We start from the raw sequence: 12615 nt of genomic DNA, 5'->3' as shown, positions 1-12615 counted from the left end.
AGCAGATGGTGATCAGTCCAAGGCAAAGAAATGGGCTCCCCTACTGATAGGTTACAAAAATCCAAATAGAGCTTGAGGCAATGGACTTTAGCAAAAAGCATCTCACAACTGTTCTACAATCCTATTAAGTGAATGGTTTGTGCAAACTTCTCAGCACCTGTTGCCTTTTGGTGCCCCTGATCACAGATTCCAAAATATTTAACATATAGAGCAGTGCACTTGAACAAAAAGAGCTTATTCAGTCCTTTTAAATTTCTTTCAATCCTTTATTTTCAAGTTTACACAAGGTTTTCTCACAAACAATCAGCCAGCGCGTTTCGTTCAATTCGGCAAGTAGCCTAGAGAACATCTTCAGGGCTGCAAACAAAGTAACATAAAACATATATAAGACAAATATATCATATAACATGACTGATGGGCAATGCTAAAAAGTATTGAAATATCAATAATATACTCAAATACAACAATTTATATAACTCGGACTAACAAAACCATAACATCATTACATATTACATGTATATATATATATATATCTATTCACTTAAAAAACCATAGGTTTCACACATGTTATAGTTAGCTGGACATTTCACTCGTGAAAAACCATTGAAATTCCCCCGTTATAGTTAGTGCAGGCAACTATAACTCACGCGACCGCAATCCTCTGCTGATGATGTCAGATATTACATCACTGTATTTAGACACCTATTTACCCATGTCTTCTTCCATTAATTTTTAGCTATACATATATTACAAATATTTTTTTTTCAGAAAGACACATATGTCATCAGTGATGTAATATCTGACGTCATCAGCAGAGGATTGCGGTCGCGTGAGTTATAGTTGCCTGCACTAACTATAACGGGGGAATTTCAATGGTTTTTCATGAGTGAAATGTCCAGCTAACTATAACATGTGTGAAACCTATGGTTTTTTAAGTGAATTTGCAAGGTTTTTTAAATGCTAATTCCTAACTATAACGTGCCTGAAACCTATGGTTTTTTCTGTGAATTTCAAAGGTTTTTTAAATGCTAATTTCTAACTATGCCTACAGAGATAGGACATGTGAAGAAAGAAGAAAAAATGCACAGAAAGAAAAAAACAGAAGTGCAGAAAGAAGCAACAGAAGTCCTCAAAGACGAAGAAAAGTGCAGGAAGAAGGATAACGTGCAAAAAGAACAAAAAGAAGAGCAGAAAGTATCCTTGTTGCAAAATCATCCTGTACCCTCAACTTTTTCAGACGGATACTGGTGGTAACTGAGTCTGACTAACCAGTCCTAGAGCCAGTGCTATGTTAAAAGACACTTAGAATACAGTGAAAACACCTACATACACTAGGGAACATTATGCGTTGGGGTCCCCCTGTGATTAGCATGACCTCCTCTGTAAGCCCTTAGTATATAATAGGGCAGGGGGATTAAAACTACCTCTTAAAACAGGCCACAGGGCGTTTTTGCACACGTTAACTAAGGCCCCGTCCCCTCCCTTCACCACTGTGTAAACACGCCCTGTGTCCGTTTTTAGTTGGGAGATTAAGTTCATTTGAATCCTGAGGGTCCCTAGGGTCCAACTAGCCCACTAGGTACCTCCAGTAAGTGCCACAGAGCTGCATTGCAGAGAGGTGTAAAAAGTGGCACGGCCTGGACCACCTCTCTGCAGTGCAGCTCAGTGGCGCTTACTGGAAGCACTTGGTGGGCTAGTTAGACCCCAGGGGCCCTCAGTATGGAAGGGAAATTATATCCCCAATTTAAAACGTGCCATGGTGCGTGTTTGCACACGTCACCTCAGGCCCCGTCCCCTCCCTTAACCACTGTGTAAACGCGCACTGTGGCTGTTCTAAGTTGAGAGATTAAGTCCCCTTGAATCCTAAGGGTCCCTAGGGTCAAACTAGACCACTAGGTACCTCCAGTAATCGCCACAGAGCTGCGTTGCAGAGAGGTGTAAAAAGGGGCTTGGCCTCAGAACACCTGTCTGCAGCGCAGCTCCCTGGCGCATACTGGAGATGCCTGTTGGGCTAGTTGGCCCTCAGGGACCCTCAGTATTGAAGAGGAATTAATTCCCCAACTTTACAACTCGCCAGGGGGCGCGTTAGCAGAGTGCTGCAAGGAGGGGGCGTGGCCTCCGGCACGATGCCAGTCTTTTATTCATTTTAAGTTTTTTAAGAAGGGGGGCTGTGTGGTTCCCCTTCTTATTCTAATTTATTGGCCCTGATGAGCCCATCCCCCAGGGCCTGTCTCCTAATTATATTTTTTGACCCCAATCCCCAGGGCCGGCCACTATTTTTTATTATCTTTAAAAAATATATATTTATAGACACACCAAGGACATGCTGGACAAACCGTACGTACCTATCACCATGACAATTTGCGTGATATTCATTAAAAGGCGACTATGCATACAATGAATCCATGTGGAATGTATTTACACCACTATTGAAGCTCTGACATGTCTGATGCCCTACCGTGCCTAATCCCGGTAGACACCCTTGTCGTTTATTTATACAAACATGGGTAGCTATTGACAGGCACATTTAATACACATGCACACCAAGCCATTCAAAGGGGATTCGACAAAAATTCGACCAAAACTATGCAAGAAACCCCCCTCACGGTTAATAAAACACACATCCACTGCCGGATGTGTAATACTTTTTATTTTACTCTCTGGAAAGGGAAGAACATCACTTGAGAGTCACAGCGCGCTCCTGGCAGAGCCCAATGCTGTGTTACACCCACCATTGCCTGCCGAGTGCCACACACCTCTGTGTTGTATTCCACCAGCTAGTGCATATGCTATGACACTCTCTAGCCCATGTGCACTGTAACACCACCCCGTGAATATGTCATGCCACACTTGCCTTCGCACGGGTTATATTGCGCCATCTAACGTGCCTTCCTCGATGCCTATGTTATAACGCACAGTGCTATGCCATACATATTACAATCTGGGATCCATATCTTTGTCACAGTGCATATGCAACGTTACACTCCCCAGCACATATTTTATATTACAACTTTAGAGACTAGTTAGGTTACACAACACTGCCCTGTGCATATTACACTCCAAGGCGCATATCGCATAGCATGCGCTAGTGCCTGTGCTATCTCGCGCTCTCCAATTAATCTGTCCTTGCGCGCAATGTATTGCATATGATATTTCACTCCCGGTTCATATTATATCACACTTTTTGGTGCATAGTTTATACCATACACTATATCTAGTTTTCATTTTCAATCGTGCTCTCAGGACTATGTTCTATATAACACTGTGTTCACCTACCCTTTTCACGGGCATTACATTTTGCGATAGGGGGTGGAGGGTCAGGGGGTGTTTCTGCCAAGTGAGTCCGGAGTCACAGTCACAAACGTCCTCTTCTTCCTAAATAAAAGTGAGATTATGCTGCATACTTGTTCATATTTTAAGTAGTTCGCACAGACACACGTTTTAAAAACAATAAAGTTCCTAATACCCGCCTTCTCTGAACAGTTAGCTTGCTGCCCCATCCCCCTCCTTCCTATCCTCTGTTGTGTGAATCCATGGACTAGCCTCCTCCCTCCTGCCATGCATGGTCTGATGTGCTGCCACTGCCCTCAATTTAGTATAATGTACCAGTCCACTCCTTCTGCCCTCCATTGCCCAATTCTATGCCACATCATTGACCTCCTGCTTAAACTCTGTGCTTAGCTTGCTGCCCCTATTCTCCTTCCCCCTGCCCTCCGATGTCTTTGTGCATGCCCCTGCTCTATCCTTTTTGCCCACCATGTTCCATGGACCTGCCACTCCTATCTACTCTGAGTGTTCTGTTCAGCTGCCACTCCCCTCCCACCTGCCTAGCATTGTCAGATGACTGTAACCTGTCCCTGCCACCTCCCCTGCCTGTCCACATGCCATGCCCCTATCCTCTTCCTCCTGTCCTACATGGTCCATTGTACTGCCACACCCTTCTGCCCTCCCTGGTCTGTTGTACTGCAACTGCTCCTCCTGCCTGCCCCGTGTGGTCTGTTGTGAGGCCCCTTCCCCTGAACTTTCTTGTCTGTGCACAGGTCCTGACCCTCCCTTCTATCCTCCATCGTCCTTTGTGCATGCCCCTGCACCCTCCTTCTTGCCCATCAGAGCCATTGTGCTGCCACTAACCCTCCCACTTGCCATGCATGGTCTTCTGTGCTGCCTTGGCCCCTCCCACCTTCCCTGTGTGGTCAGTTAGCTGCCCCTGACCCCCTCCCACCTTCCCTCCATGGTCTGTGTGTATGCCATCACAGTCTCACTGTTGCTCTTCACGGTGTGTCTTGCTTCTAGTGCCCATCCTGCCTGACCTCCATGGCTATCTTGCTGCTCCTGCCCTGCCCCCTTGCCCCCAGCCCTCTGTTTACATGTGCAGACCCCTACTCCCTCCCTCCTGGCTTGTCTGTTCCATTGTAATGCCCCTGATCCATCCCTCCTGCCCTTTATGGTCTGTTATGCTGCAGCTTTCTCTCCTGTCTGTCCATTATGGTCAGCTAGCTACCATTGCCTCTTGCCCCTCTGTTCTCTGTTGTCCATGTGCATGGTCCTGTCCCCTCCCTCTTGCTTTCTATGGATTGTTGTGCTGTACTCCCGTCCCGCATGCCCTGTGTGGTGTATTGTGCTGCTGCAAACCCTGATGCCTGCCCTGCAGGGTCAGTTTGGTGCACCTCTCCATGTCCCTCCTGTCCTCTGCTATCCAAGTCCATGCCCCTACCCCATTTCCTTCCATGATCCAATGTACCATACTTGCGAACATTTTGAACTTGGTAAGAGGGAGATTTTGAAAAAAAACTGGGGATTGATTTTCCCCTTTGAGTTACATTGAAAAAGAGGAGATTGTAGACAGGAGACAGATCAAATAAAGCCCATTTGAGCTTAAAAACATTGGACGTTTCCTGGCTGAATCGGGTCTGTTGGCATGTATGGTTGTACTACTATTGCCTCTTCCTTCTGCCCACAATGGTCTATTACATTGCCACAGCCTCTCTTGCAAGTCCTGTATTGTTGGTTTGTTGCCCCTGCCCCCCTTTCCACTGCCCTCCATAGTCTGTTGTGCTGCCACGGCCCTTCCTGCATGCTCAGTGTGGTTAAATTGTTGCCTTTGCACCCTCCTACCTGCCTTCAATTTTCAGAGTCCGTGCCCCTGGCCTCTGCCTCTCAACAGTATCCTAATGAACAACTAGATTGCTAACATTCTATTTTTATTACAAAAGTGTGGAACGCCTGACGTCATCTTGATGTAATCAAAACTGTAATACCTAGAGCATTTCCTTTAGAAATTACATATATGAGAGGGTCTTATTGGCATCAAAATTATGGTTAGTGCTCTAAAAGACTAAAATAAGGACATATTTTCTGAGTTTTCAAATAGCGACAAAGCACTTTTAAATTATTTGTTATCTTTACGTTTTTTTATCCAGTTGACCACTTGATTAAATGTTGCACTTAGGGGAGAGGATGTGGTGTTACTTCCAGAACTGCAGACTTTGCAACTGGGGAACCAGGTTGGAGTTTCTGCTTCAGCTCGACATTCTGTGATTCTGGTCAAATCACTTAGTCTCCCCATGTCTACAACCAAAATGAATTTGTTCTTGTGTGATGTAACCAATGCTCATGTAAAGCACTCCAATACCTGACAAGTCTGCACTTTATAACACTGCAAAAACACAAAATAATAAGTGTTTTGCACACTTCTGTCATTGGGCTATATTTGGGCTACATCTGGGTGATTTTGGGCTACATTTGGGCTCTTTTGTCTCCGGTGGCCATCTTGGGAGATTTATTTGTTATGAAGTTTCCTAATTTCCTTATGTACTGCAGTCTCCTCAGTAGGAAATGCTTTCAGTTTTTTACTTTGATTCCATCATGATGGTATTCAGATATGTCACACATTTGACATAAATTCTGAAAGTTAGCACTCTAGTTGCTCATTAGATCACTGTAGTAAAACTACTGTTCACCATGGAAGTCTGCTCCTGGTATTAAAAGTGCATGTTTCAGTCTGCATGTCAGAATTTTTTAATGAAATAGAAGAGGATTTGAGAAGTCACTCAAAATGTGCCCTCATTTTCTTTCTTCAGCATTAATCATAATTTCTATGGCAAAATGAACCCCCTCATAGTGTTCCTTTTTAAATTAAATGTTTTAAGTGTTACCAGTTTATTCCAATCAAGATGGCTTCAGGTGTGCCATACTTTTGTCATAATGAAGACAGTAAGCGCTCTAGTTGTTTTTAAGAACACTCTGGGACATTCTGTCATTGGGCTATACTTGGGCTACATCTGGGTGATATTTGGGCTACATTTGGGCTCTTTTGTCTCTGGTGGCCATCTTGGGAGACTTATTTGTTATGAAGTTTCCTAATTTCCTCATTTACTGCAGTCTCCTCAGTAGGAAATACTTTCAGTTTTTTACTTTGAATCCATCAAGAAGGCATTCAGATGTGTCACACATTTGCCATACATTCAGAATGTTAGCACTCTTTTTGCTCATTAAATCACTGTAGTAAAGCTACTGCTCACCAGGGAAAACTGCTGCTGGTATTGAAAGTGCATGTTTCAGTCTGCATGTCAGAATTTTTTAATGAAATAGAAGAGGATTTAGAAGTCACTCAAAATGTGCCCTAATTTTTCTTTCTGCAGCACTAATCATACTTTTTATGGAAAAATGAACCCCCTCATTTTGTTCCTTTTTAAATTAAATGTTTTAAGAGTTACCACTTTAATCCAAGCAAGATGGCTTCAGGTGTGCCATACGTTTATCATAAGTAGGACTGTTAGCGCTCTAGTTGTTCTTTGGAACACTCTGGGAAGCTGCAGTAGAACACAAAGGAATCAACTGACAGTCTCTGCCCTTGTTGGATGTACATGTTTTACTGAGAATGTCAGACTTCATTCTCACATGACTGAGAAAGATAATGTGAATTTACAGAAAATAAGCTCTCAGTTTAGCTTATAGATCACCTTCCAAACCTCTGTGGGAAAAGCATGAGAAAATAGTTTTCTCTCAAACATGATTCATGATATCCCAGCAGAAGGCTTTTTCACATGGTGAAATCACCTTAGAACATACCACAATTCCTAAAATGAGTATAGTACCATCAACAAATGATTTATAATGTAACTAAAGTCTTAAAACCTTCTATTAACTGCAATGCTTTTTAATGAGGTGCTATCATGTATAGTGGTCCCAAGATGGCTGCCAACACTTCTTGGATGAAGTGCTGACAGCCAATCAGATCTCAGGATGAGATGTGGGTTAGGCTCCGCCCACATATATATATGAATTTACTTTTGATTTTCTCAGGAACTGCTGAACAGATTGACACCAGACCTGCAAAAGGCACTTCCCTGACCTGAGGACTACCTCTCTGCCAAATTTCAAGTAATTCTGTTCAGTCGTTTGGGCTTTTCCTTGGACTAAAGGTCCCTATGGAAAACTGCATGGGGAAAACGCGTTTTGGGACTCCCCTTTTTTCTCAGCCCCCGCTTGACGAATCCCCCCGAGACTTTCAGGGTAGGAGCGGAGCGGAGCGGAGCGCCCCACCTATTTTGAAAATTTTGTGAGGATTCGTCAACCGGCACCAAAGTTATTCCAAATAGAATGTTGCGGATTTCCTATGGAAACACGGTCCTAACTATAACTATCTACTGGCGACCGCCAGTAGATAATATATATATATATATATATATATATATATATATATATATATATATATATATATATATATATATATATATATATATATATATATATATATATATATATATATATATATATATATATATATATATATTACCTACTGGCGATAGCCAGTAGGTAGTTATAGTTAGGACCACGTTTCCATAGGAAAACCTCAACATTCTATTTTGAATAACTTTGGCGCCGGTCGACGAATCCTCGCGAATTTCTCAAAATAGGTGGGGCGCTACGCTCTGCTCCTACCCTGAAAGTCTCGGGGGGATTCGTCAAGCGGGGGCTGAGATAAAAGGGGGGTCCCAAAACGCGTTTTTCCCATGCATTTTTCCATAGGACCTTTAGAACGAGCTACAGCCCGAATGGCTGAACAGAATTACTCAAAATTTGGCAGAGAGGTAGTCCCTAGGTCAAGGAAGTGCCTTTTGTAGGTTTGGTGTAAATCTGTTCAGTAGATTCTGAGAAAATAGCCTTTAAATCAATATATATATCTGAGCCAGCTTACGGTACGCTTACCGTACGCTTACGGTAAGCGTACGGTGGCGTGCGCGAGCGCGATTCTGATTGGCTCTTAGATCTTAGTAAACATTCGAATCGGCCGAAACCAGGAAGCGGCGGCCGCCATTTTGTCTCTCGCACTGAGAGAGATTTTTAAAATCGGAAGCCCAAAAACATGTAAAGGGGCTGTTTTGACAACTCCCTCCCACATAGTCATGTTGAGGGAGTCCCCAAACATCCCCCAAGTGCAAAAACGGTTTTATTTTTTTTTCGGCAATTTCGCGGGGTACGCTTACCGTACGCTTACGGTAAGCGTACGGTAAAAAAATAAAAATAAAAAAAACACTATCCACACTTACCCCACCCCCTGTGCTTTTGGTGGCCGAAGGCCACCAAATGTGCTGGGCTTATTACAATGGAAAAAAACACTATCCACACTTACCCCACCCCCTGTGCTTTTGGTGGCCATAGGCCACCAAATGTACAGGGCTTATTATAAGGGAAAAAAACGTAGCATTTAAAAAACCGTACTAATTCACTGAAAAAACCATAGGTTTCACACACGTTATAGTTAGGAATTAGCATTTAAAAAACCTTGCAAATTCACTGAAAAAACCATAGGTTTCACACATGTTATAGTTAGTGGAAATTTTACTGATAAAAAACCAATGAAATTGCCCCGTTATAGTTAGCGCAGGCAACTATAACTCACGCGACCGCAATCCTCTGCTGATGACATATGTGTCTTTATGAAAAAAAAATATTTGTAATATATGTATAGCTAAAAATGTATGGAAGAAGACATGGGCAAATAAGTGTCTAAATACAGTATTAGCATCAGCAGAGGATTGCGGTCGCGTGAGTTATAGTTGCCTGCGCTAACTATAACGGGGCAATTTCATTGGTTTTTTATCAGTAAAATTTCCACTAACTATAACATGTGTGAAACCTATGGTTTTTTCAGTGAATATATATATAACTTTAAACAACATTGAATAACATACTATCTTAAAAAATCACATACACATTTAAAATTTATCAAAAATGGATTGCCAATAGTTTATATCAATTCTTATGAAACATATGCCGTGAATACTTCTTGTATCGTTGGAATTCTATCCCACAAAATCAAGAAGCAAGTGATTTCTGGGAGAGCTACACATAAGTAGAGAAAGAAGATGAAACAAGACACAGGAAGGAGATGCTCGTTAAGATGGAGAATCAAACATAACAGCCAAAAAGCTGAAAATCAACCTCACTTCTTTAATTCAAAACAAACAAAAGCATTAGTCTTCAGCAATGGTCAGTTCAGGAGAGATTAACAATAGTATATGTCATTTCTTTTCGGTATATATGACATGAGTATTTCTTATATTATTTGGATTATCTCCCCTCAAACCAAAAAACAAGTGATTACTAAGAGAGCCAAACATAAGTGAAAAAAGGTAGGTGAAACAAAACACAAAACGCAGATATTAATTACAAAGGAAAAAAAGCATAACGGCCAAGAGCTGGAAATTAACCTCACCTCTTTAGTTCATAATAAACAGACGCAAAAGTGTTCAACAGTAGTCAGTTCACCGATTAGGTCAAGAAAAAATATTTCCCCAGAGTCTAGCTTCAAAACAGCATCTATAATAAATAGTTAAACCTTGCCGTTAGAAGTGTCAACATGTACTTAATAGTTGTATCTCACAGTTATAAAAATCTTCACGTCTTAATATATTAGAAGTCAAGTTAGTATTTTGAAATTGATCCCAAGAGTCGAAGAATCTGAACTTACCCGGTCACCTCAATAAATGACCGTAGAGTAATAAAATTCAGAGGGAAATATGCCCTCAACCCCAGTGGGATGAACACCGCCTACCAAAAAATAAAGAAACATATAATAATCGCATTAAACAAAAAAAGAATTGTATTCACAATAAATATCTCGTATTCCATTAATACCCCTATACTCCCAACTTATGCAAACGGCTCAGAAATTTAAACAGGAGATAATAAAGAAAAGAAAAACTTTTGCTAACATCATTAATACTCGATCGCCATGATGCAAATAATTTAAAAGCAAAGTAAAAAGGTACTTATCTAGAATCTGAAAGCAATATACCAGCGTTCTGTTTTTGGAAAATGGCTCATAGTATTGTTTAGTCTGCAACCATATATAATTAGAAAAACTGGCAATAGTAAATGCCAAAGTTTGAACACGCTAGCCTACCGAAAAGGTTTCAGCACTTTAACAAAACAGAACGCCTCACCTTGAGAAGCGATTGTCTAAGCCTCCCAACCAGCACCATCTGCAGATAGAAAAGACTCAGCTCCATGATAACTCGGGCTTTAAATACCTTAAAAAGTTACAGAGAACAGCTACTCCTGTGTCATCTAGCAACTAGAGTGCTCCTCACATCATATTCGGGAAACCGAAAATCACCATGTTGGAAAGGCTAAGTGTCTCAGACGACAAAAATGAACTATATCGTATACAACGCCATTTACAAGTAGTAACTAAAAAGTGGAAAAGAAATACATATAACCCAATTCCGTCCAAGGAGAATAAATTAATACCCTTCATCAATTTGTTTATATGTTTAATAAATAATAAAAAACATTTGTCTAGCGTTACCGGAAAGATAGGAACCCATGACCCGTAATCAGCCCCGCCATATTTGAAGTAGGCTACAAGTATGACAAAGCACACGAAGGGCCCCACTTGGAAATTAATAACACAATATCAGCTGCTTAATTCAAGCCCCAATAAAGTATAACCAACACCGCTGTATGTAAAATGGGCTGTGGTTATGAAACAACCAAAAAAGTAGCCGCGTTATCGTAACGATTGCATGTTCGAATGGCTTGCTGCATCTAATTAAAAAATGGTAAATAATAACACTTAGAGGTCCATTAGGATGTAGGGCAGAAAAACACCCTGACCGCCATGGAAGCGGAAAATAACCGCCCGCTGGCCCCGTAGTAAAACTGGCGGCCAAATGAGCATCACCGCCAAGAAAATTCGACCGCGGCGGTATGAGGCCCAGAATAACCGACCATAGCGGGCGGAGATGGCCAAAATCCGTCCGTGGCGGTCGGATTCGTGGCGGAAAAACAACAACTCGCCGCAAGTATAGCGGAGACACCGCCCCGGAAATTAATATATCTCCGACGGTCCCGCAGTATGTACCGCCGTCTCTGACATATTTTTGACGAACCGTCAAAAATATGGCGGACGGAGCCAAAACCCCACAAGAAGGCCAAAAAGTGCACACATAAAATTAGACATGCCTCCCAAATACACAAAACAGACCCCAATGACACAACCACATGGCAAAACGAAAAATACAAATCCCAAGACTACACACCAGTCATCAACACCCCAATTGGACACACCCACATAGCTGTGTATAAAACCAGCCCCTTCACTGACCACAATCCCTTGCAAAACTCCAGGAGAGAAGGGACACATACCCCAGCTGACAGAAGAGGCAAAGGACACAACATCACCAGCCACACCACACACAGCACCACCACCACTTCCAAACCAGCACAACTAACCCCCCTGCACAACACACACCATACACAGCACAACCACAACCACCACCCACACCTCTGCACCCACAATTACTTTGCACACCACACACCATGGCCACACAGAAAATGCCCAAATTCACTGAGAGTGAGTTGAAGGTCATGGTAGATGAGATAGTCAGAGTGGAACCACAGCTTTTTGGTAGCCTGGTCCAACAGACACCATTAGCCACAAGGACACAAATGCAGGCTAGGATAGTCCAAAGGGTCAATGCAGTAGGGACCACCCCAAGATCAAAAAAGGAGATCATGAAGCGGTGGCATGACCTGAAGAGGGTGGTCAAGGAGAGGAGGAGCAAGAACCGTGAGCTGGCTCAGAGGACTGGCGGTGGCCCTCCCATACCACTAAAAACATTCACACAATGAAGAGAAGGTGCTTGCCATACTGCATCCAGAGAGTCTCACATGAGTAGCCGGGGAAGTGGAGGCTGGTAAGTACAAACAAATGACTACCACCACTCTACTATGTACTGCCTTGCACAACTACAAAGCTACACAACCGAGGACACACACCATACATCTGCACCACACACTTACAAAAACATGCCTCACACATCCAACATTCACCCACTCCCATTCACCACAAACATAGCTAACAACATAACCATGGGGGCATGTGTACAGGCAGACAGCACTACAACAACCACCAGGCCCCCTGGCCCACACCTGAGCAGGATGGATCCCTCCCCCACCCCACCCATGAGCAGTTGGAAGCCATTGCAGTACACTAAACAAACTTACAGGTAGGTAGCCATTTTCACAATGAGGGTGTTTGTGTCAGGGAGGGCTGTACTACCACTCCTACCATGCCTCCTGTTCCACACCTGAGCAGGATGGATC

General features: G+C 42.6%; 1 protein-coding gene across 1 annotated transcript in view; it reads right to left on the bottom strand.

The window, feature by feature from the left end:
- Positions 1–247: 247 nt before the first annotated feature.
- LOC146817232 (uncharacterized) overlaps positions 248–12615 on the bottom strand; it is a 94164-nt gene continuing 81796 nt past the window's right edge. The window contains exon 3 of the mRNA XM_085609601.1: positions 248–357. Within this exon, the coding sequence (XP_085465727.1) occupies positions 248–357 (110 nt within the window). The remainder of the gene's footprint in view (positions 358–12615) is intronic.

The sequence above is a fragment of the Triturus cristatus genome, chromosome 6 (assembly GCF_964204655.1).
Source record: "Triturus cristatus chromosome 6, aTriCri1.1, whole genome shotgun sequence".
Classification (NCBI taxonomy): Eukaryota; Metazoa; Chordata; class Amphibia; order Caudata; family Salamandridae; genus Triturus; species Triturus cristatus.
Note: the sequence above shows the minus strand (reverse complement) of the source record. Positions and strands in the feature narration are given on the sequence as shown.